The sequence below is a fragment of the Melopsittacus undulatus genome, chromosome 11 (genome assembly GCF_012275295.1).
Source record: "Melopsittacus undulatus isolate bMelUnd1 chromosome 11, bMelUnd1.mat.Z, whole genome shotgun sequence".
Lineage (NCBI taxonomy): Eukaryota > Metazoa > Chordata > Aves > Psittaciformes > Psittaculidae > Melopsittacus > Melopsittacus undulatus.
In genome coordinates, this window is record NC_047537.1 from 10,532,470 (window position 1) to 10,558,153 (window position 25,684).

Genomic DNA, 25,684 nt, shown 5'->3' on the forward strand with positions numbered 1-25,684 from the left:
AGGTGGTGAGGAGCTTGCACCCTTCTCCGGGGACTTAGTGGAAGAAGCTGCAGCTTTTAATGAGTCTTAAACATGGTTACAGGGTGTGGAACTCAGAGGAGCTGTTCATGCTGTGTCTGCTCACAGGCTTAACTTCATTAAAAGGGGAGAAGCACATATGCAGCACACCTCTTTATCCTAAATGCCAGGCTTTTGCTCCTATTTCTCTTTTCTGCTCATTGGATTTGCATTGGATTTTGCATAGATACTTCACCCAGGTCTGAATTTTGGAAGCTCTTAATCTTCCAGGTTACTGCAACCCAAACTGTTCTATTGTTTGATTCTGTGGTTGGCTCAGTGGCATGGAGCAGCACTTCTGCTGTGGGAGCATTGCCTTTCCTGTGGTGGGAGATGGAGAGGAGAAAGGTCTCTTTGTTTGGCAGGGGTGTCATGAGGTTCTGCTCCCTTTGAGTTGGAAGGAGAAGTCCTCAGAATTGGGATCATCCTCTGGTGGGTCATGTTGGCAATTTGCCTCCTCCTTGTTTACTCACACTTGGGGAATGTGTTGGGGTACAAATGGTGCATGTGTTCTCCAGGCATTCATTTATTTCTGCTGCTTACTCTGTGCCTGACCTTACAGACTTCTCTTTCTGACTTGTCAGTTTGCTTTGGGAGGGGTTATGATCTACACATGGGGAGAAGATGAACTGTAAAGAATGAAGGGCTTTCCAGGCCTGTCTGAAGATCCCTGTGGATCCTTAAGAAACAGGGATACAACAACAGAGCTCTTCAAAACAGAAGCTGTTTCTGTGTGAGTGCAGTAGCTAGCCAGGGAGTCAGTGGAGAACACAGAGCCCAGATTAGTCTCCTGTCTCTGTCTCTTCTCCCCCTGCCTCCAGCAGTTGTGTTGTGGGTGGCACGATGGGCCTGGTGTCTTGGGTTGGGTTGGTTGCAGATGGAAGTGAACTTCCCTTTAGTCAAAGCTCTGCTCTAAGGAAACTGATTTGGTTGTATCTGAGCTAGTGCAATCTGGAAAACTTCCCGTGAAAGCCGACTGTGGGCTCAGGTTTTGTCTAATTCAGTTGTTACTTGCTGGTTAAAGCAATTTAACTCGGTTTAAGCATCCTCATGAGCTGCCTGCACTGGTTGAACTGCGCTTGCTGGCTGTTCTTCCCTGCTGAGCCGAGAATACATCCAGAAGCAGCTCAGGGAGTCGTGGCCCTTGTGTGAATTTTGCAGCTGAAGTTGTGTCAGATACTTGCACAGCTCAGGAGCAGCTGGGAATAGAGGGGAGACACTTCTGGAAATGGCTTGAGCTCTGAGCTGTGGTATCTGAGTTAACACTGTTCACAGAGATGTCTCAGGGTGGTTGGTTTGCTTTTCTCCAGCTGCTTGCAATAACATGCATGGTTTAACAGGAGAGGAAATGACCACATGCTTGTACTGGGGGATGAGTCCTCTGAGCTATACCCAGTCTGAGGGACCATCTCCACCTTTTGTACTCCCTATAGACAAGCCAGGACGTGGTGTTACACAGGAGCAGGGTGACTGAGACCCTGTGCTGCTGCCTGCATCCAGACAGCTCTGAGCTACTGACAAATCACAAGACAGTAAAAGAGCAGCCAAAAAGTTATTCAGAGGCTGGGAGGAAAGACTCTGATCAATAACTGCGTCTCTCTGGCTAAAGGAGGTGGAGAGGAGCTCCTGGGAGCATCCAGAGGGAGCACACACAGGAAGGGACAAGTTGTTCCCTATGGAATAACTGGGAGTAACGGGAAGAAAATAAACAAAATGACACTAAAAGCAGATTCTAGGAAACCTTTTCATGGAGGAGAAATCCGTTTTATCTGGGAGGAGTCCGGCTCTTGAGCCCTGTCATTTAAAACGAGGCTGTACAGCTCCCTGGAGCATGCTCCTGAAAGCACAAGGCTTCTTTGGGCCTTGCCAAGAGAAAAGAGGCTGGATGTAGAGGTGGGAAATGCTGGTTCTGCGTGATAGGTCCAGGAGGGTTCACAGAACATCTCCCTCCCTGTCCTCCCACCCTTCCCAGCACTCCCAGGTTTCCAGGTTAACAAGGTTTCATAAAGGAGGGAGGGAGCTGGCCACAGGGACAGAGGGGAAAACACCAGTTGAGAAGCAGATGTCAGCCCTTACGGTGGAGGAATCAGGGTGTGGGGAGAGCACTCAACATTTTGCTGCTGCTGCTGTGCATTTTCTGTGCTACACCATGATCTTGAATCTATGGGATCCATTGGGAATGCCCAGAAACCCTGTCTGAGTCACAGTGTTGGGGGGGGGGGGTATTTCTGAAGATGTGGCTCTTTAGCAATAAGAATTCCCTTTTCACAGTGCATGGGACCTGTCCCTGTGCCACAGGTTCCTGCCGCTCTGGGAATGTCAGTCCGGAAAACAGTAAGATCCAGAGAGGTGAAGGCAAGGACAGCTCCACATTGAAAGTGCTGTGGGATCATTTGCTTATGCTAGGCCAGAAATGGTGAACCAATGAGTGTATTGCCCTGAAATCTAATTTTATATGTTTAATATTTGGGGGGTTCTGTTTAATTTTGGTTCCTGTTTAGCTGGTTAGTTGGGTTTTTTACTACTCCTGTTAGAGTCCTTGGGTTTATAACTTGATGGGAGGATTTTGCTCATGTTGGACAATGGTGCCTCCAGTGGACCCTTCGAGGTTTCGTGATCTGTAGGCAGCTGAGGTTGAGTTCTGAATAGCTACTGGAGTCATGGAAATGGCTCACTGATGCACAACATCAAGCACTGACTGAAAGGATTTTTCTCCTTCCCATTGTTGTTCCCCTTGCTGACCCCATCACTGGCAGTGGTCAGCACCTCTTGGTACCAGTGAGCAGCGCAGCCTTAGCGGTAGGAGTATTTCACGGTGGAGTCGATGGGTACAGAAATATCAACCCCTTGCTTTCTACAACCAAAGTTCCTTACAAAGACACTTCCAGCCTCATCAGCCTTGAACGTTCTCGGTGTTCTGGGGGTTCTTGCGTTGGTCTCTGCAGTGTCTGTGGGTGGTATGGGTTGGACTTTCCAGTGGGCTCGGGAGTGGGAGGTGGGATCATTTTCTTGCTATCAATGAAGGACCTTTCCACTCAAAGAAGGAAGGAGCAGCAGTTTTAGGAGCTGTTTTCCACCATCCCTTTAAACTTATTGGGGCTTTAATGTTATTTTATATAAATTATTTAAAAGGAAAACCGGTAGTGGATGAACTGAACCATTTGTGACAGGTGACCAGCCAAGGCTGTAAGCCCAGCAGGGATGCACATCATCCAGACCATGGCTTCCGGTCCACACCGTAGCTGGGAAGTGTCCTGCCAACAACCCCACCCATCAGGGAACCCCTAAAGCTGTTCCTGGGGCACATGTTCCCTTCTCCCCCCTCCTGCTGGGAGCCGAGTTCCTGGTGTTCCACCGAGCAGCCGCGGACCTTCCGTTGTCCCGTCCCTCCTCCCGCAGTGACTCGTGTGTCCCCTTCCCCTGTGTAGCTGCAGATGTTCAAGGCAATACCCCGGGCGCAGGCGCGCGCCTCCGCGTGCGAGCCCCTCCTGTCAGCATCGTGAAAAAAGACAAAAAAAAGAAATAGACAAAAAATATACAAAAAAAAATATCTTTTTTAGGCCAGAGTTTTCTACAGGTATTAATGAATATTTTTCTTAATCCTTATAAGTTTTATGTGTTTAATATTTCTTAATACCGGTAGCATTAATTTATACTTTTGTAGCAACACAATATTTTTATAAACCGCCACCGCTGGCTTTGTCTTCATAAAGGGGAAACGCGGGGCCCTGCCCGCGCGGTACCATGTACTGTATTTAAAAGGTTATCTAATGTCACACTTGCTGTGTTAATAAACAAAACAAAACCTGTTTGAAGTCTCATGTATTGTTGGTGTGGATCAAATGACTCAATAGAGAGCAATATTGCACGGGGTTGAGTTGCTGATTTCATTGTGAGATACGAACGCTTGAGGCCAACTCAAGTTCTGGGTTTTTTTTTTTCTTTATAGGATTTTGTTTCGTTTCTGTTTCGTTTCGGTTTGTGGTTTGTTTTTTTTTTACAGCTCAATAAATTCAGTGCTGTTTGAAACTTAGACTGACGTCAAATGAAAAGGATTCTTAAAGGAAAAAACGAAATCAAGGTGTTTAAATGTTGCTGTTTTTACAAGTCTGTTGCTGTCTGAATGGAAATATTCCACGAGAGAGGAGGAATAGTTCCACTTAGGTTCCAACTGGGCCGAGCGCTCCAGGCCAGAGCTCGGTCCTTTGGAGATCTCTTAGAGACATGTTTCTGCAACATTCTTTTCAGAGTTGATGCCAAGGCAGAAGACAAACTGTAACTGTAAGAAAGCATCCGTTGCTTGAGGATTTTCATGTCAGTGTTGTATTTATGGTTTTACAATAAAACAACCTTTAGGAAAAAAAAGAAAGAAGTCTCCGGGGTTTTCTATTTATCAAGCCCATGAACAGGGCACCAACCAGTGCCGAGGGTCTTGTGACGAGGGAGAACTTGCAGTGACCTGAATTTCTGGTGGAGCTCATCAGCTGTAGAACTCTATGGTGGGCATCTCCCCACTTCCCTTATGCTTCCAGAGCCCCTGGGAGTGTTTACCAGAGCATCTCCTGTCTCACAATTGGGTGCCCATGCAGTGAACCTGCGCCTCTCACCAGTGAGACGTTGCTGTGTAGCAGACATGGACATGGCTGGCTGAAGCAGGGTTTGGTGTGTTGTACCTGGTGCTTGTACCCACACCAGCAGGACAGGTTCAGCTCCGCTGCTCTCACACTGCTATAGGTGTGCAAGCTGATGCTGGTCAGATCGGCTGGACTCACACTTCCACCCTTCTGCCCAGCATGGTCAGGCCCAGCTGCGAGCTTGCTTTCACCCAGGAGAGGCATTTGGGACTGAGCAGGAGCCAAGCGGGCTCAGTCCCCTTGGCAGCTCTTCACGATGCGGAAACACCAAGGGGCTGAGACCCCTTCTCCCAGAGGCTGTATCAGCCTTGACGTGCACCAGGTGCCTGCCAGGGTCACAGAGGTGTGATGGTGAGTGGGACACAGGCAGCTCCACACAGAGGAACACAGCTTTGCTGATGTCTGGAGCTCCAAGACCACGGAGCAGAAATGACCAGGGAATCGTCCCAAGTGGAGCAAGAACATGGGGCAGACCAGGCCCACCACTGGACAATCCAAGGTAGGTTGTTGTCTGTCACCTTTGTTTGATCTGTTGTGGTATCCTTTGGGGTTTTCTAACCTTGCACCATAACCTGCCCCACAGAGAACAAGAAAAAAACCCAAACCTTTGCTTGAGAATCAGGTAATTTGTAGTAAAGCTTTTAGTTGGGTAAACAAAACCCAAAGACATGGAATGATGGCAACTGGAGAATCGCTCTGGGTTAGTGGTCAAGTGTGAAGATAAACCACACTAATAAATACAACTCTCAGGATGTAACAGAATGGCTGTAGCTTTGCAGTAGATCTGATGTAAACGTGATTTCAGCAAGCAGTAAGATCAGATGCTCTCACATCCCAGGTGGGAGTTAGGATTTGGTTGAAGGTCTGAATACTTGAAGTGGATAATAAATGGCCAAAAGGCATAGAGGATGAAGGACAGTGCTCCTAGGCATGCCAGTGTCTCTAAATTGTCCTTTTTGCTAGACCCATTTTAAAGGATAAATGAGTTTGCAAATGGAAACCAGAGGCTTAAGTTAATCCTGTCTTATTTCCTGGTTTGCCAGCTTCTGTCTTATGAGGACACAACCACTTCAACCTTAGTAATAAACAGTAGCTCAGGACTCTGGCTCTGATGGAGATATCTCAGAGTTGCCTCTAAAATCAGGACTGATTAATTTAAAAGCAAATTTAACCATCTCTGATCTTCAGCAATTTGCCTACCTTGGAGTTCCACTGATCCTGAGATCCTGTCTGTGGGAACACAGTGAGAAGCAGGGAGCATCAGCCCCGTATTTCAGTACTTGTGTGTGTGGTGTCCATGTGCCCTTGAAGGTGTGGACGAACAGAACATCCTGACCCCTGCCATGGCACACAACATCCATGTCCTGTTAGCTGCAATTTGTGCCCCTTGCTCCTCCATCTCCCGCCTCCACAAGGTGATGCTCGGCTGCTCCCTAAGGAATGGGGCTCTGGGAGACAAGGGGAGTTCCACTGCCCCCAGGGGTGTGAACAGCGCAGGCCCAGAGCTCAACCAGGAGTCCAGGTCATTGGGCAAGCCCAGGGGGATGAGGCAGGGCTGAGGCCAATCTGCAGCTCAGGGCTGGTATCTGGTGAGGGTGGCCCAGGTCAGACACAGCCCAGCAATCGGTGGTCAGGTCCATGGTGATGGGACAGGGTGGAAGTGGAGCTGGGAAGTCTGTGGTCAGAGCTCAGATCTGGTCATGGGCACATCTGCAGCTAAGCTGGAGACTTCCTCCAGCTCTGGACAGGGACTGAAGGTCCAGAACTGAGCAGAAAAGGGGCCCTGGGGCCATAGGCCGGGAGTAGATGAACCCCACGGGTGAGGCTGGTCAGGGCCACTAAGATGTAGAGGCTCAGACTGAGCTGGGCAATGCTCCTTGTCCAAGCTCCTGCTGTGTCCTCTAGTTCCCTGTTGGAGATTCCCTGTGGCCCCTCAAGCAGGACAGCAGGGCCCAGCTGCAGAATCACTTCTCCCAGGCAAGGAGACCCACAAAACAGTGAAGAACAACCCAAGAACAGGAGAGCAGCTCCTAGTGAGCCAGTGACAGGGTGATAGCGAGGTGTGAACGGGGAGGGCCCAGCTTGTAGTAGGTGACCAGGGTGGACGATGGGCTCTGCACTGGCACAGGGCTGGGGGGACACATTCCTGCTCCCAGTCCAGGTCAGTGGTGAAGAAGGAAGCTCGAGCCTCAGTAGAGAGCAGAATTGGCGCTGGTGGGCACACAGCGTGTGAGGGTGGCAGCTCCCAGCACCTTGGAGACCTCCTGGATAGGAGCATTTGCTCTTGCTGGCTCTTGGCACAGAGTAACTGCAGGGTCCTGCAACCTGTACAACACAGACTCTGCCTATGGGGATTGCAGGATTTAGCCCTTTAATACAGAGTGTGCAGACACAAAGCACAGCAGAATCTAGACCAGGGTTTGTCAGACTTGCAGCCAGTGTTCATGTGTTAGCTCCGCTTCTGAGCACAGTGACAGTGACAGTCTTACCATGAGAGAGCTTTAACAGCCAACCATGTACCCAGGGTATTGCTGGAATTCAGGGGCTACCACAGCAGGATCTTATTCACATCCTTGACCTGCAGAGTTGTGGTCAAAGTGATTTGGGCACCAGGATAGACCCCCTTCTTCACAGTTAGGTGCACTAGTTCCATGAGGAATTGACTCATGCAAGAGCTCAGTAGGTGTGTGGTAGCTGACTGGTATGGTAAGGGCATGGTGGGCAGCTAAAACCCACACTGCCCTGTCTGCTGCCAGAGAAGGAAGATGTTCTATGTCTGTGGGCTTTGCAGTCACACCTCTGATGCCATGCAGTCATCAGCCAAGGCTCTCCTGGAGACCTGAAGTCTGTTCCAGCTAAGGTGATGTTGCAGAATCACAGAATCCCAGCCTGGTTTGTATTGGAAATTATTTTAAAGCTCCTCCAGCTCCAACCCCTGCCACAGGCAGGGACCCCTTCCACTGCAGCAGCTGCTCCAAGCCCCTGTGTCCAACCTGGCCCTGAGCACTGCCAGGGATGGGGCAGCCACAGCTTCTCTGGGCACCCTGTGCCAGCACCTCAGCACCCTCACAGGGAAGAGCTTCTGCCTAAGAGCTCATCTCATTCTCCCCTCAGCAGGTTAAAGCAACACTGGGCCTGCCTGGGAAAAGACACGTCAGTCATAAAAGACCACAAGAAAAGCTCTTCATGTAGCTACTCAAAATGACAGCAGCAGCGAAAGAAAAGGGCATTTTAAAGGCAGCTCTGGCAACTTTAAGCTCACACTCAGTTCATACATTGTAGCACAGGTACAAGAGCAAGCAGATTACACCCTTTGAGCTTTGGTGCCCTGAGCATGGAAGATAGAAGAGGCTCATCAAGGCTCAGGCTCTGCTCCCCGTTCCAGTACCAATATTGGTTACACCAATCACTGCTGCCCAGCACTGCTGCCACCAGGGAGGGTGGGCAGGAGGCACCCGAGAGCCTCTGGCCACAGTGGGCAGCAGGGTCCTCACCACTCCAGGTCCTTCGGCGCAGGGGGCCTTGTGTTCTTCTCACTGTAGAACTGGGAATACCAGCGCCGGTGCTTCTGGATGCTGGAGTCCTCCCTGATGAGTAGTGGCTTGGGCAGGTACTGTTTGTTATTCCAGATGGTTATATCCCGCTCAAACTGGGGGGAAAAGAATGGTCTCGGTCAGGGGGTGATGCTGAACTACCTCGCAGTAGTTCAGACCACTTCCTAGTTCTGCGTGAGCTACCTGCACATTGTGTTGACTTCTCCCAAATGACCAGCGTGCGCCTGCTCATGGTATCTGTAACTGGTAGTGCTACAGCACTGTCTGCACTCTCAGCCAATACTCAACCCATTACGGCTCCGAAACAAGAATCCATTTTCAGCTTAGACTGGCCCCATTGTACCCGAAGTTCCAGGCAACCAGGGCATTACAAACTGAGCATCTGCATCTTAAACACTGCTCAGACACGGAGTAAGATTATGCAGTTTTGCTTTGTGAAGAAGTCTGCAGAAATAAGTGAGGCTCATTCACATTAGTAGGATGCAAAACATTGAGCCAGCATTTATACAGCGTGAGCCTTAGCTCAGCTAAGTTTGACCTGGGGTAGGTTTTTTGGCATCTGAAATCATCTTTTGGCAATTTTTACTGTAGTACCAGTGAAACCCTCTCTGGTTTGAAGGAGGAGGCCCATGTTTGACCTGAATCCGACAAGCCATCCCAACCGAGGTATTGAATTAGAGAGCTCCAGAATGACCTCCCATCACTTCCATGAATCCCTGTGATAAAGGACCTGAAAAAACTCTGTGAGGAGGGGTAGGAGTTGTCAAATCTCATGATAATTTAGCAATAGGAGTATTTCTTGGCACGGTTCTCATCAAAGGAGATAGGATAATCTTACAGCACCTTCCTGGTATGCTGGATGCAGTTACTAGTTCCCTTGAAGGCTTCCTGCAGCCTGGGACAGGCTGCCCAATCCTTGTGCCCCAGTTCCCCATCCACAGGAGAGGGACAGCACCTCTCTGCCACCCTCAACAGGTAACCCACTGCAGGGACCCTCTTTACTAAACCTCCCCTTTCATTTTTGGGACTACCAAAAATTAAAGCTCAAACCAAGCTCTGAAAGGAACTTGCCCACAAGTGCTTTGCCACGTGTATTTGAGCCCACTTCAGTAACTGCTCTTCATTCTCACAGTTCTTGGCCACCAAGCTCCAGGGAGCCACCTTTGGCCGCTGTTCTTCAGAGGCTTTACCTGGATGCACTCTGCTCTCAGGATGAACTTGGGGATTATGGCTGGAATGTTCTTCTGGTAGTAGATTTTGTGGACCACATTCTGCAGGAGAGGCTCCAGGGGTGTCACTGTCTGCAGGATGATCCCACGGCCCAAGAAAGTGTGTTCAAAGAGCAGGAAAACCAGTCCTGGCCCTACCTGCAGAGCAACAGAGCATCCTCAAGGAAAAGCCCCCAGTGTCCAGCCCTCTGGTACAGCAACTACCATAGCTTCAGACCTGCCTGAGATGTCTCCCAGGCTGTGCTCAAGTCTCCCTTTACTCTGCCTTTTCACCAGATAATAGGCACAAAGCCAATGCTATGCCTCAGGATGCACAGAACACTTACTATTTGTTGGTGCTCCCCAGGTCAGGGCAGATCCAGCAGAGCCAGGCAGCCCGCATTGGCCTGGGTCACCTATGGACGTGTCCAGGCTGGGTGCCTTTACTGTGGGTCCATGGGAATTCAGGAGGGTTTCCAGTGCTTGACTGATTTCCCCAAATTTAAACTCTAATCTTGCAGGAAATGCTTCCAAGTTTTCACTTGGTCTTGTTCATCACTGAATTACCTTCAGGTCATGAGCAGCCTTATTGAATTGTTGGCACCAGTCCTGGGCTCTGATCTCAATAACAGCAGTTGCAATACAGTGTGCAGGTAATACAACATCCCTGCTCCTACTCTGGCTTTTTCCTTTGCAGCTACAACAGTCACTTCAGTTTTAGCTGAAACCAGGTTCAGCTTTCTATCTGGCATGACATGAAGTACTTGTTCTGTGCTCTCTGATGTGCATGCAGACATGCAGCTGCGTGGTCATACTTGTTTCTTTGAAGGAGTGCAGAAATTGTTGAGGTTTTTGGCTACTTCATTTACTACTTTAATGTCTGGTTGTGCACACTCTTTGTAAGGTTATTTTAATGTTTTTTGTTTTCTCCTGTTCATCGATATCAGTGCTAAATAGCACAGATCAAGGAATTGACCATACAGTCAACGTCCACTTCATGATAATTCCCTAATTACAGTGAGATTCATCTCTTATCAAAGTTTTGTACCATGGTTTGTTTTGTATTGTTCTGAGTTTGTAATACAGAATCACAGAGTGGTTTGGGTTGGAAAGGACCTGAAGATCATCTGGTTCCAATCCCCTGCTATGGGCACATACACCTTCCTTTGGGCCCCTTCCAACCCAAGCTGGTCTGTGACTCTGAGCTGTGACATCATGGTAGGAAGGTCCCTCAGGATTGTCACCAGGGTCTGCTCAGGTACCAGCTTTTTCTTATTCCCATCTTTTGTGAGCACAGCAGTCCTTATGAACCCCCCCTTTCTCCATCCTGCCCAGCAGTGGAGCAGCCCCAGTGCCTGTGTGTAGTTTTTGGACTGTGCATCTATGCATATGGTAGGAAAGGCGACTCTGGGCAGGACAGGCAAGGACTCAGCCTTTCAGGTGACAAAACCCCTTAGCATGGGACATACCTGCCTGGCTGAAACTGTCAAATCCATCAGGGAGAAATGCTTCCCAAAAAAGGTTGCAGTGTGTTGCAGCAGCATCCGGGAGCAATGCTTGTTGGGCTCTGGCTCCGGCCACCACTCTGCCTGGAGGGATGGAGAAAGATCAGCTCAGCGCAAGCGATAGGGTACACTAGCAGAGAAATGGTGACAAGAGCTGGCTGTGAAGACCATCTAGAGATGAGTAGAGATGAGGGAGTGCAGCAAAAACTCCCAGACACAAGAAAGAGACTGGACCTGAAGATTAAGCATTGCAGCAGAGGAGGTGAGGTGGGACTGGTGCTTTAAAACAGAAATGGGGCCTGGTTTGAAAGACTTGACCTCCTCATGGCTTAGAGGAGAGCTGGAGTCTTACCTTCCAGTTGTGCTTCATAAAATCCCACAGCTTGGACCTCGTGTATCTCAGGTCAGATCCGCCCAGAATGGCTGGTCCATGGAGGAAAGCCAGGTGAGCCGAGTCAGCTGCATTCTCTGGGATTTCCTGCCAAGGGGAATAAGTTGTCGTTGGCAAGAGCTGACCTGGGTGGGAGCTGCCTGTACTTGACAGCAGCAGGGTGACCACAGCACAGGGCAGGGCATACTGCCCCAGGCACAGCAGAGATGCTCTCAGGGACATGGAGCGGTGAGAAGCAACCAAGTGTGTGGAGGAAGAGGCCTCAGCACAGATTGAGCTTAAAATGAACCCTGAATTTTCAGAGCTTCATGTTCAAATTATTCCTATACACCAGTCAAGAACTGGTCCCAAAGAAGTCTATGCTTGTTAACTTCTGAGGCAGTTGGGACTCCAGTTAAACCCCTCCTTTACCCCTGTAATAATTGGAAGGAATAAAACATTTTTGTGTATGTGCTTCCAAAGTAGCTTTCACATACTCTTAAAGCTCCCAGCCCCATCAACCTGCTCATAATATGGCACTTCTTGAGAAGTTTTAACTGCTGTATTAGTCAAATACAGCAGCTTCCCACTAGCTTTGCAAGTAGCACAGACTGGCCACAGCTGAGACCTGCCTTCAGTGGCCTGCACTGAAAGCAGGCATGAAACAAATACTACTATCCCATCAATCTCCCAGACTCTCCCTGCCTCTCACATCTCTACACACTCCCAGAGCTGTATCTCCTGTGCCTATTGCACCTTCACTTCTTCAAATCTCCCCATTCCTTTCTCACCCACTCACCTCAGTCATGATGTAGTCAGCAGGCAGGCGCTGCCTCAGAGAGGAACGCACTCTGGATGAAGGGTCTTTTTTGTCACTGAGTTTTATACACAGAAGTGTTCTGCTCAGTGGAAAGCACATGAAAACCTCCCAGGGACCTCCAGGGATTGCCCAGCTTCAAACCTGCCACTGCCTCCCACTGCTCCCCATCTGCGGCTGCCCCTGCAGGACCCGCCTGTGGACCCTTCCATTAAATACCACACACCAGTTCCCTTTTTCCACCTGATTTCCACTGAAGGGTAATGGAGACAAGAATCACTTTGTTCTCCATGGCACATTTCTCAGCATATGATGGTACTTATGAAGATTAACAGCAAAGTAACTGCATTCCCATTTCAGTGAGTGATGAGCTCAAAAGCCTCCTGACAGTAAGTGCCACAGTTGGGAGAGAATCTTTTTTAAAATTACATCAGTTATAAGTCAAAGCAAATTAACAGATTCCTTTTAAGTACCCAGAACATCTGCTCCCTGCTTGAGAAGCTCACAAACCGTGTTTGGGGAACATATGCCATAATCTCGGTATGGCACAGGGTGTATTTCTAGGACTGAGCTCTGCCAGTAGCAGTGATGACACTGAGTGCAGGCAGGGCCTGGTTAATTCATGGATCATGAAATGGTTTGTGTTGGAAGGGACCTTAAAGCTCATCCAGCTCCAACCCCTGCCACGGGCAGGGACATCTTCCACTGGAGCAGCTGCTCCAAGCTCCTGTGTCCAACCTGGCCTTGAACACTGCCACGGATGGGGCAGCCACAGCTTCTCTGGGCACCCTGTGCCAGCGCCTCAGCACCCTCACAGGGAACAGCTTCTGCCTAAGAGCTCAGCTCAGTCTCCCCTCAGGCAGGTTCAAGCCATTCCCCTTGGCCTGTCCCTACAGGCCCTTGTCCCAAGCCCCTCTCCAGCTTTCCTACAGCCCCTTTAGGCACTGGAGCTGCTCTCAGGTCTCCCCTTCCAGAGCCTTCTCTTGTCCAGGCTACCCCAGCCCAGCTCTCTCAGCCTGGGAGGAGATGCTCCTGAACTGGTTTATGGGAGAGGACCCAAGCATGGACCATGGACATTCTCCACAGAAGAACCAGGCTCCCTACCTGGATGTGTGCATCAACAAAGTGCTCCGTCTGCCCACGGAACACCCACTCCTTGGTGATGATCTCACGCTGCTCAGGCACTGCCCACGTGGGCCTGAGCCCCTCGCAGTGATACCAGACCAGCAGCATCCCATTCACCTCGCAGCACGGCCATGTCCGGACCCTCGCCAAGTCTGGCACTGGGGAGCACAGAAAAGACTCAGTTAAAAGCAGCATTTCCAAAGCTGATGCTGGCACTAAGGGTCACCTTGTCCTCAGCCATGGCTCAGAGGTTATCTTTATGGGAGAAAGTCATGTGGCACAGTCTCTCTTGTGAGACTTTTCCAGCTTCCAGGCTGCTGAAGAATGACAGCAGCCTCTACAATTCCCAGGTGAGTTTGCTTACATCACTTTTATTTCAGTTGCTCTTTTCGTGAGCTTTCAAAACTCACGAAGTTTGATAAAGGAAGAAGCAGGGCAGGCAGCTCTGCAGCCTCCTGCACTGCTCTTAAAACTGTTCAAATCAGTAAATGCCTCCTGCATCGATGGACCCTCCTCAAGTTTCTAAGAGCTAAAAGGAGATGCTTTTAATTAGAGGTGTGCAGAGAGTAAAAGGTGTCTCTACCTCTTAAGTCATTCTCTGTTACAATACTGCAGTATAATGTGTTGCTTTAAGAACGGATCTGCTCTGTCCAGTGACATGAATTTTGGTGTTTATATTTACCCAGTTGTCAAAAAATTGAGTTTCTACTGGATTGAAGGGCTTTTGTCTTCATGGCTTTCTGGTTTGCAAACAAACAAGTGCAGAGGAAAGTGCTTCCTTATTATTCAGCCTTATACAGTCACATTGGTGGTGAAATAACAGGAGAAATTATATTTCTCTTTCAGTCAATGAATATCAGAGGGAGCAGGAGGAGATCATCACCGTGATTTCTGACTGAGAAAATCTTGTACTTTGGGTGAGATGCAACTCATTAAATTGTGAAAAGGACGTCACCTGCCTCATGTAGTCCTTGAATCCCAGACTGGTTTGTGTTGGAAGGGACCTTAAAGCTCCTCCAGCTCCAACCCCTGCCACAGGCAGGGACCCCTTCCACTGGAGCAGCTTGCTTCAAGCCCCTGGGTCCAACCTGCCCTTGAACACTGCCACGGATGGGGCAGCCACAGCTTCTCTGGGCACCCTGTGCCAGCGCCTCAGCACCCTCACAGGGAACAGCTTCTGCCTAAGAGCTCAGCTCAGTCTCCCCTTGGGCAGGTTCAAGCCATTCCCCTTGGCCTGTCCCTACAGGCCCTTGTCCCAAGCCCCTCTCCAGCTTTCCTGCAGCCCCTTTAGGCACTGGAGCTCCTCTCAGGTCTCCCCTTCAGGAGCCTTCTCTTGTCCAGGCTGCCCCAGCCCAGCTCTCTCAGCCTGGCTCCAGAGCAGAGCTGCTGCAGCCCTTGCAGCATCTCCATGGCCTCCTCTGGCCTCGCTCCAACATCATTTAGATTAGAAATCATCTTTAAGCTCATCCAGTCCAACCATTGCCCAGCCCTGCCAAGGCCACCCCTAACCCATGGCACTGAGGCCTCATCTCCACGCTGTGTGAACACTTGCAGGGATGGTGCCTGCAGCCCTGCCCTGGGCAGCCTGTTCCAATGCCTGAGCACCCTCTGGGGCAGGAATTGTTCCTCAGCTCCATCTAAACCTGCCCTGGTGCAGCTTGAGGCCGTTTCCTCTTGTCCCATCCCTTGTTCCTTGGGAGCAGAGCCCAGCCCCTCCTGGCTCCATCCTCCTGTCAGGCACTTGTAGGGAGCCATCAGGTGTCTCCTGAGCCTCGTTTTTTTCAGGCTGAGCACCCCAAGTTCCATCTGCTGCTCCTCACAGGACTTGTGCTCTGGACCCTTCCCCAGCTCCATCTGGCAGCACACTGAGATCTGTGGCTCTCCTTCACTGTCGGTCCCCTGCAAGCCTAGTGCTGGGGGAGCTGCACATCTGAGTCTCCAAAATCTTTCTCCATCACAGTGACCTGCACAAGCACAGGTGGCTTTTATATTTGTTTAAATCACCCTGACACATTTGTTTGTGTGGGAGCAGGGCAGCTCTGTGCAGTTTTGTTCATTCAATAGCTGTGCGTAACAATGACTTTGAATACAGATGTTTCAGATGAAACTGCATCTTGGCAAACCCTTGAGTATGTCCAGAACATTCACTCTCATTTTGTGCTGGAACTCATCATTGCTTATTGCTTGGAACCAAATTTTCACTTCCATGAAGCTCTTGATTTAAGTACACACGGGGAAAAAAGACAGTATTAATACTCTGTCTGAAAATAACACACAAAACCCCAGGAATTGCTGTTTGGCACAACTATAAATTGTTTACCTTATCCATATATATGCCACGTTTCTGTCACTTTGGGAAAAACAGTCTGTTTAGTAGAAAGACTGACTTTTGCTGCACTCAATGTTTTCATTGCCATCCCAATCAATCCCAGTCAGAGAAAGCTGAACTTCCCAAGAAAATAACTAAGACAAAATAACAAGCCAAATTCAAGGTTAGTTTTCTGGTTTCAGCAACATCTACAATTGGTGATTTAAACTACTTGGTGCAGCCAGATCAGCTAATTGTTACACATGAACTTTAAGTCAGACATTAAGTAAGACATTCTTCCTACACAGTCAACACAAAACATATCTGAAAGGTTTGTGATGAGCTTTCCTGGATTCCAACCAAAAGTTCCCTTCAAGCCTTAAAAGGAGACAAAACTGTCATTGAGAGGCCATTCTGTCATGCTAACGTGACACATTTAAGCACTGATGTGATACAAGTTGTCACTATAGAGCACAGAATGATACCTGAACCCCAGTAATTCCTCAGGATCCATCCCTGCTGCTGCAATGGCTCACTCAAGAGTTAAAAAGCTTCTTTTACACCCTGACTGCTGAACTCAAGAGTTGTGGGACTGTCAAAGTCAAGACAGGTGGTTATTTAACTGAAGAGCCAGCTATCTTCTTCCATAGGAAAGGCCTATTCCATAATGAAACATTATGCCCCAACATAGACAGCTCAGGAGGAAACAAGGTGCTGTATGAAATAGGGGAGCAGGATGAAGGGGGAGTTATTATAAAGATCACTTTCCCTTTTGATGAGGGCACACTGGACACTCATGGTTCCGCAGATCTTGGTGATGCTCCCTCACCTTTTCCAGCATAGGGGATGCTGGTGCATTTTCCATCTTCTCCCCGAAAGCGCCAGCCATGGAACGGGCACTCGATGCAGTTGCCCACAACGCGGCCACCAGCAGCCAGGTTGGCTCCAAGGTGAGGACAGTAAGCATCCACCACAAAGGCCTGGCCATCCTGGGTGCGAAACGCAGCGAGCTGTTCTCCTGCAGAAACAGGGGAGGGTGCGAGTGTAAAAACGCTGTTCCTGCATGAGGGGAACCAGGGAAGAGCTGTGGCCAGCAGGTCGAGGAGGTGATTCCTCCCCCTCTATTCAACCCTGGTGAGGCCACATCTGAAGTACTATGTCCAGTTCTGGGCTTCTCAGAACAAGAAAGACAAGGAGCTGCTGGAGATGGTCCAGCAGAGACCAACAAGGAGATCAGGGACCTGAAGCTTCTCTCTTATGAAGAGAGATTGCAGGAGCTGGGCCTGGTTAGTCTGAAGAAGAGCAGCCTGAGAGGGGACCCCGTCAATGCAGATAGATCAGTATCTCAAAGGCGGGTGCCAGGAGGATGGTGCAGCCTCTTTCAGTGGTGCCCAGCAACAGGATGAGGAGCAATGACCATAAACTAAAACATGAGAAGTGTCACCTCAACATGAGGAAGAACTTTCCTTTGAGGGTGGCAGAGCCCTGGCACAGGCTGCCCAGGGGGGTTATGGAGTCTCACTCTCTGGAGACATCCCAAACCCACCATGGACATGCTCCTGTGTGACCTGCTCTGCGTGGCCCTGCCCTGGCAGATGGTTGCACTAATGATCCCAGAGGTCCCTTCAACTTTAATGATGTCAGGATGCTCTGAAGACACACTGGCCCCTGCACAGGCAGCACCTACCGGTGCTCTGACCCAACACTGCAGGTATCTGCCTGTGCAAAGGCATGCAGAAACATCCTGCTGAAGATGAATGCTGGAGGGTTTCTGTCAGACAGAAATAACCGGAGAGGTTCTTTAACCACGAGGTGGCACCAGGCAGCTGCCAACCAGGACGGAAAGGGCTGTGCAAAACTGGGGTGGCAGCTGCTGCGGCAAATGCCCATGGTGTGGTGGCCATCAGCTCGCTGCCGGGTTTAAGAGCCATCCCCGAGGGGTGAAGCGCCCTTCACCCGTGTCCCCAGGGGCTGCTGTAGCACAGAAACATCCCAGCCGAAGGGCATCACCTTGTTCCAGCCTGGGGAAGCATAATTTCTCCTGATCATCACTAAACTCTCATAGCTTTAACCCTCGGGGCTTTGGGTTTTGAGTTCTTGGAGCCAGTTTCAGCCGCAGGATAAAAAGTACCCTCACAAAAATGCTTAAAGATTTAGGATGCTTCCTAAACTAAGGGAGAGATACACAGAGAAGAGCAATGCCTGCAATTAAGAACTCAATTCCCATCCCTTTGCCAGCAAAGCATTGAGGAGAGTGCATGGGCTCCTGTATTTCAGGGTTCACTGGGAATGGTAGCTGGAAGGAGAAGCCCTTCACCTGTTTGCTCTTGAACCGCTTGAGTTCTTGCTCTTGAGCCATCCACACCTCAGCACAACAGCAAATTCCTTCCTCGGGCAGGGGCTGCAGGGCGCTGTGACCCAGAGCACGGACATCTCCCTGGGAAAAGGGAGTTTTGTGGTGATGCACAGGGAGCCCCTGACCCTGTTCCATGCAGGGAATGGAGAACTGGTGCTGGAGGAGCTGGGCCTGCATTGCCCCAGCACTCAGACTTGCTTTTCTCTATCACTGGGACTGATTCCCTGTGCTTGGTGAGGTTTGCCAGGCTGGGATCTGTCCCTGCTCAGTTCTGAGATCACCTTCTTCCCCTCTGCCCCAGGGCAGCACTGCCAGTAGAGGGCTGGAGCTATAGATCTGGTCACGGCAGTGCTCCAACCAGCTGTGCAAGGCAACCACAGCTGGATGACATTGCCGCAGGATCACCTAAAGGAATGCTCTTCCTGCAGGGACGGAAGAGATGCCAGACTCCTTCCTGGCCTGGCACACTGCTGCTCTGGGGGTGCTGCAGCCCTGCCAGCACCCAAAGCCCTGCCAGCAGATGCAAGGAGAAAGGCTGCTTATTGGTGACCTGTCCTGAAGGCAAAGCCAGACCTGCTTCAGTGTCTCCACAAGCCTTGTCCTCCTTGGAAGGGGACATGGCTGGTCTGGGAGCTCAGAAGCACTTGGGGGCTGTTCACACACGTGGCCACTCAGTTGAAGGCCAGGTCCTCTCTTCCATACTGTGCTTCAGGTTATGCATGTAAGTATTCAGATTTCATAGCTTCTGAAATCTGCTCCATATAGCAGTTGCTGTAACTTAAAGCTCAGCTAGTGGGAAATAAGAGCAAACTAAACTGGGAGCCAAGTTCTGTGATTTCCTGTGCAGCCACACTGCCGACAAGTGACACTGGGAGCTATCCCACCCACAACCACTTTCCTTTCCAATTTCCAGTGAAGGAATCAACTTCCTTGACTGAAGTTCTGTGGTCTGGGCAAAGAAAAGAAAACCCTGCAATCTTTCCAGCCTTTCCTTTCTAGAAGGACTATTTCTGATACCTGGAACAAATGAGCTGTTCTCCAGTGCCTGGAGATCCCTCCTTACCAGAACACCTGGCTCTGTTACCCCTGCAGGCTTTCTGGAAGGCTCCACACCTCTGCTGGCAGCAGGCACAAGGGAGTGGAGGCACCTGAGGTGCTGGTCCTTCCCCCTGCCCCAGGTAACAGGGATTCATTCTGAAGCATCAGCATTTTGTTCAGTCTCTAACATGCCTCTCTACCTGACCTGAGGGGGAAGGCAGGGAAAAGGTTTCTGCCTGTGTTACACGTTCCCCAGGAATAGCAGCAGTGTGGAAACATAGAGGAGCAGCCTTGGACGGGGCAGACCAGAGCATTGCAGCTACAGCACTCGCAGCAGGGCACCAAGAAGCAGCATTTCAGCCTTGTGCTTCACCCACCAGATTTAAGACTAATTTATCCCAAGAAGGTGCCACCTCTGGACCTTTCCTTTGTGCAGGCAGGCTGGAGCTCTTCTGCCTTGAAGGTCTGAAGCAGTGCTCATGGGCAAGGGTCTGGCCACACTCCTGGGCTGTCCAAGAACCTCACCCAGGGCTCCTGAGTGAGCACTGCTTTTGCCTCCTGCCTTTGCACTCTGGAGCCAGCAGAGCCAGAGGAGATGCTGATCTTTGCTCTGGTTGTGCCTCAAATCTCATGTGTCTCCACTTGGAAGGACGGCATCCTGGCCTAAGATACATGAAAATTCTGTTGCAGGTGAACGTTAGAACATTAACAGCCTCATACTGATGGTTTCTTACTAAATTAGGCTATTTATTTTATGGAAAATAAGCAGCAATTGTAGAAAGAATACGATATAACACACCCCAAGGCCACCTTGTTGCCTGGGGAGGCAGTGAGATGCTCTGGTGTCCCAGAGCAAGAAGCCAAGACAGGGAAGCCCTGCACACTCTTGAAGACCCTGTGCCATGATGTCCCCAGCGCCCCACTGGGGTAATCAGAGCCCCTGAAAAGGCCCAGACTGTGACACTCTTGGTGCTCCTATGTTGGTGCTGGCGGGGCTGCCCTGGCAGCGATGCTCAGGCAGAGTTGTGGCATTGCCACAGGAGAGCCGCCAGGCAGGGATGTCCTGGGAGGGATGTCCTGCACACAGAGTGCAGGTGAGGATACCCATGTGAGGATGTGCCAGTGGGGGTGTGTGGGCAGGGATGACCCAGCTCCCCAGCAGGAATACCAGAGCAGGGATGCCCGGGTACATGCCCTGATGCCCTGGCGGGGATGTCCTGGTGCAGACACCGGCTGGGCGGGATGTGCCAGCGCTGCGCCGGATGCCTCGTGCGCAGGCAGGGATGCCCGGTGCCCCAGCCCCGTTCCCGGGGGATGTGTGCCGTACCCCGCACTCCGCCCAGCTCCCGCCCCCCTGCCCTGGGGGTGATGCGGTGCCGGGCACTCACCGAGCAGGGCGAGGCTGCGGGCGGCGCCGCGGGGCAGCTGCTCCGAGTCGAGCAGCCGGTACCAGCCGTTGGGGAAGGGCGGCGGCGGGGCACCGGGGCGGCGGGCGCGGCGGGCGCGGCTCAGCCCGGGGCATGGCACGTACCCCACCCGCCCGGGACCGCGCCGCAGCGACAGCGGCCGGGAGCAGCCCAGCAGGAGCAGCACAACGAGGAGGAGGAGAAGGAGGAGGAAGAGCAGCGCCCCTCGCCCCGGCCCCGCAGCCAGCAGCGCCGCACCGCACCACCCGCTCCCCATAGCGCAGCCGGTGCCGCCGCCGCCACCCCTTATAGAGCGGCCGGGGAGGTGCCCCATGGGAGAGGGGGGGCGGGGACACAGCCGACACCCCACAGGGGATCTCCCCTGGAATGCAGCCGGGAACACCCGGAGGGGACGCGCTGCTCTGCCCCGGGGATCGGAGGGGCGGAGGGAAGCGGTTGCTTTATCGGGGGCAAGAGGGTTGAATGGGGGAGTCCAGCTGCAGCCTCCTAGGGCAGTTACCTCGGGGGTGCAGCATACAGGGCTCTTCTGTACACAGTGAAAAGGCAACGAGCACAAGCTGCAGCAGAGGGAACTCCACTTGCACATAGGGAAAAATGATCACAGAATCCCAGAGTGGTTTGGCTCCTCCAGCTCCAACCCCTTCCACAGTCAGGGACACCTTCCACTGGAGCAGCTTGCTCCAAACCTCTGTGTCCAACCTGGCCTTGAACACTGCCAGCACCTCAGCACCCTCACAGGGAAGAACTTCTTTCAGAGAGGATAAACCATGGCAAAGCTAAGGCTGGGCTGTTGGGGCATGCCAGCTGGCTGGAAAAGTGATGCAGAAAAGTAGCACTTGATTTGCACAGGTTCATCTCCTGCCATGGAGACGTAGTCAGAAATTTCTATGAGAAGCAGCAACCCAAGATACCCACTGTAGAGCTGAGAAACTGAGAACTGCGAAGTACACAGACGTGGGACTGTGGCTGAAGCAAAGGGAGCGACTTGAAAGAGCGAGTTCAGACAGGGTGAACTTCTTGAAGGCTTTGAGTAAAGTTTGGGTAAATATTTACATGACCTATTGGAAACCTGTTGTAGAGGAAGAATGCCAATGTAGTTACGCAGGAGACTGGATACAACAGTTGGGAGTAAACAGACATCCCTCGCAGAGGGGCAGGCTGTGAGTCCTGTCTGAACGGGAAGAAAGCTGCAACTCTGGCAAGTGAAGGGAAGGGCATGGAGATGCTCTGGGGGTATACCCGCAGACCCTTAGAGCAGCTTTCAGTGCCTGAAAGGTGAACAGCCTGTCTCAGTTTGCTTCCGCTAAGTGAAGAGAACCCCAAAAAGCAAGTGATTTCAAGTACTGAAGCAGAGCCCAGCATTATCTCTTGATATAAGGGATTAGTACAATCCTGCCCTATGCCTCTGAGGGGCTGGAGGGAGACCATGGCCCATGGCTGTGGATTTCATCCCCTCCCTCCAGACTGACACCAAAGGCATCAGGGCCCAGCAGAACTGGTAGGGAAAGGTGAGGTGAGCAGCAGGACAGGTAAGAAAAGGAAGCATGGAGAGCATAGCAATGCCAGATGCTTTCTGTCATGCTCAGGAGTCTGAGGAAGGTTTCTGGGTGCAGAGCAGAGCCTTCTGATCCTGAGGGTCTGCTGCTGGCCCAGCTCCTTTGGCTGTCTCAAGCATCACCCACAGGGCGGCTTCTTGGCTTGTGTGCAGAAGGCCTGGGAGCTGCTGGCCTGCTTCCGAGGGCACCGGGCCCTACCGTGGGCAGCCTCTGCCCAGTGGGGAACAGAGGCTCAGCCACAGCCTCTCCCTCCTCCTGCAGCAAATCTTCCTGCTACCTGGGGTGGCAGACGGGAAAAAGCCGGGACAGTCTGGACTCAACCAGACAGGGAAGTGCTTGAGGTGCCCGGGAATGAGTCTGCAACAGCTGTGGCAGCAGTGCCGGATGGGGCTGCTGTGGATGGAGGAGTAACTGCAGGCAGGCAGCAGGGCTGGTGCTGGTCTCGGAGCTCAGCTCCTGTCCCCCTGGGCAGGCTGTGGGGCTGGTGCTGGCTTCGGGGTTCAGCTCCTGTCCCCAGCTGTGCAGAAACTGGGGATGCTGCTGGCCTCGGGGCTCAGTTCCTCTCCTTACCGGGCAGGCAGCGGGGCTGGTGTTGACCTCGGGGTTCAGCTGCTATCCCCCTTGTGCAGGCATTGGGTCCAGAGCTGACCTTGGGGCTAAGATCCAGTCCCCAACCGTGCAGGCAGCAGGGGTGGTGCTGGCTTTGGGGATCACCTCCTGTCCTGGCCTGTGCAGGTAGTGGAGCTGGTGTTCTTCTTTGGGCTCAGCTGCTGTCCCCCCCAGGAGCTGGTCTCAGGGCTCAGCTCCTGTCCCCCCCATGCAGGCATCAGGGCAGGTGCTGGTCTCAGGGCTCAGCTTCTGTTTCCCCCTTGTCAGGCAGCAGTGCTGGTGCTGGTCTCGAGGCTCAGATCCTGTCCCAGCTTCGGCATTCAGTGGGGCTGGTGCTGGCCCCGGTGCCTTCATGGAGGTGACAGGAGGTGAGCCCCGAGGCCAGCTCAGGACCCGCTGCCTGCCCAGTAAGGACAGGAGCTGAGCCTCAAGGGCAGCAACAGCCCCTCTGCTTGCACGGAGCGGGGGGGGGGGGGGGGCAACACACACAAGATCTGGCACTGAGGCCAGCACCAGCCCCACTCCCTGCCCAGGGGGACAAGAGCTGAGCCCCAAGGCCAGCACCAGTGAAGCTGCCTGTATGGCAGGGCAGAGGACATGAGGCTGGAGGTGAGCTCCGGACCCGCTGCTTGCCCAGGGAGACAGGAGCTGAACCTCAAGGACAGATCCATCCCCGATGCCTGCACAAGGTTGGACAGGAGCTGAGAGTCTAGGCCAGCACCAGCCTAATTTCCTTACTGAGGTATAGGATCTGAGTTCCAACACTGCTCTGGTCCTGGACGCCCGTGCAGGCAATGAGGCTGTTTCTTGCCTCCAGGCTCAGCTCCTGTCCCACTGGCAAGCACAGCACTTGACATTGGTCTCAGCTCTGCACTGGGCTCTCTCCTGGAAGACAGAGGATTTGGTTCTCCTCACAATGTTGCCCTCCAGATGCTGCTCTGGGAAGTCCTCAGAGTCGTCACCACAGAGTGACTGCGGCAGGGCAGTCCCTGGGTGCAATATAAGCAGTGAGAGTGGTGATGTTCCAGTGCAGGGCTGGGGGATGCGTGTGGCGATGTCTTAAGATGTGCCTGGGAGCTGCCACTGTGCATGCTGGGAGCTGTTGTGCTCCATAGGCATCTGTTGGATGCCACTGCAATTAAAGCAGATTTAAACACACTGTTTTTTTAATTTAGAATATCCCAAGACCAGCACGAACCCCACTGCCCGCACAGGGGGCAGGAGCTCAGCCCCACTGACAGCCCTGAGGCTTCTGAGGACTTCTGAGGACTCCTAGACCAGTACCTGCGGCACCATTGGGCAGTGCCCAAAGGAGGGACCTTGGGCACTGGCAGTGCCAGCATCACCCAGGTGCACCAACGTGGTGGCTCCAGGTTTGTGTGGGCTTCCCAACCACAGCCTGGGGGTCCCTGCTGCAGAGGCACCCACAGCTCCCCCGGTTGCTGCAGCCCTGACTGTCTCGGGAGCTGGAGCACTTCTCTGACATGGAGAGTTTCAAGGCATTGATGCTGACAAGCATGACCCTGGATGCGCTGCCTGTCTATGGGCTCAATGAAGGAGTCCAGGTCGCAGTGCTGCAGCCTGACCTGCAGAGCCACATGGACTCACTGGGGGCACCAGGAAACAGTGCAGGTACAAAGCCCAGCACCTCCTGGTCTGTGAGGGTTCCTGTGCTGCCAGCAGGTTGTGGGGCAGCCATGGAGGAGTTGAGTGCTCAGCTGAGCTCAGCAGGAGGGCAGCGCTGTGGCCAGCACCAGCTACAGAGACTGCCGGGAGAGACAAAGTCAGGAGGAGAACCAACTCCTCTGCCTGCAAAGGGAGAGGCCAGGGCAGAGCTGAGACAAGCATCAAGTGCTTTGCTTGCAGGGAAACGGGAGCTGAGCCCCAAGGCCAGCAGCAGGGCCACCACTACACACCACCCTCCTGCCCTGAGGTACTGCTGTAAGAGATGGAGCCTCACATGATGGACTGAATGAATTCAACAAATTTATATGGAAGGTGCATGGACAAAGAAATGATAGATTAGAGGATGTGTGTGTGTGAACATATATATATGCTTGGATCAGCACTAGCAGCAAGGAGCTCACCCCTGACTTCAGCACTGCTACGTGAGAGGCCAAGAGCTCAAGAACAAGGCCAGCATCAGCCCTGATACCTGCAAGCTTGGGGACAGGAGCTGAGACCTGAGGCCAGCACCAGCACTGCTGCCTCCATGGGGAGAAACAAAAGCTGAACCCAGACAGCAGCATCAGACCCGTGGCCTGCATGGGGTGGCACAGTAGCTGAGGCCCTTGTTTCCCCCCATGGAGGCAGCAGGGCTGGTGCTAGCATCAGGGCTCAGCTCCTATGCCCCTGGGCAAGGAGCAGGGCTGGTGCTGGCCTCGAGGCTCAGCTCCTGTCTCCAGTCATGCAGGCAGTGGTTCCAGAGGTGGCCTCAGAGCTCAGCTCCTGTTGCAACTGGGCAGGCAGCGGAGCTGGTGCTGGCCTCAGGGCTCGGCTGCTGCTCCCCTTGGCAGACAGCAGGTCTGGACATGGCCTCGGGGCTCAGCTCCTGTCCCCCTGTGCAGGCAGTGGGGCTGGTGCCAGTGTCAGGGCTCAGTTCATGGGCCTGCGGGCCAGCATTAGGGCTGGTGCTGGCCTTGGGGATCAGATCCTGCCCAGTGCCCTGCTGGCAGTGGGGCTGGTGCTGGCCTCACAGATCAGATACAATCCCCCCTTGGACAGGCAGCAGGGCTGGTGCTGGGCACAGGGCTCAGCTCCTGTTCCCCCGTCCATGCAGGCAGCAGGTCCGGACCTGGCCTCGGTGCTAAGCTCCTGTCCCCCGCTATGCAGGCAGAGGGGCTGGTGCTGGCCTCAGGACCCAGCTCCTTTCCCAACTGGGCAAGCAGCGGCGCTGGTGCTTGTCTCAGGGCTCAGCTGCTGTTTCCGCCTGGATAGTCAGTGGGGCTGGTTCTCGACTCAGGGCTCAGCTCCTGTCTCCACCCCTGAAGGCAACAGGGCTGGTGCTGGCGTCAGGTCTCAGCTCCTGCGCTCCATGGGCAAGCACTGAGTCTAGAGATGGCCTCAGGGCTCAGATCCTTTTCCCCCAGTGCAGGCAGCGGGACTGGTGCTGATCTCAAG

At 52.5% G+C, this 25,684-nt stretch overlaps 1 protein-coding gene across 1 annotated transcript; it reads right to left on the reverse strand.

The window, feature by feature from the left end:
• Positions 1-7,790: 7,790 nt before the first annotated feature.
• Positions 7,791-24,083, reverse strand: LOC101880565 (cholesterol 7-desaturase-like). Its single transcript, XM_034067751.1, has 11 exons — positions 24,020-24,083; positions 23,415-23,553; positions 20,637-20,837; positions 20,361-20,479; positions 16,408-16,596; positions 13,250-13,428; positions 11,311-11,436; positions 10,923-11,042; positions 9,436-9,612; positions 8,186-8,340; positions 7,791-7,830 (listed from the first exon to the last, which is right to left on the reverse strand). The coding sequence occupies exons 1-11, from the start codon at positions 24,081-24,083 to the stop codon at positions 7,791-7,793; spliced, it is 1,509 nt and encodes a 502-aa protein (XP_033923642.1).
• Positions 24,084-25,684: the final 1,601 nt, after the last annotated feature.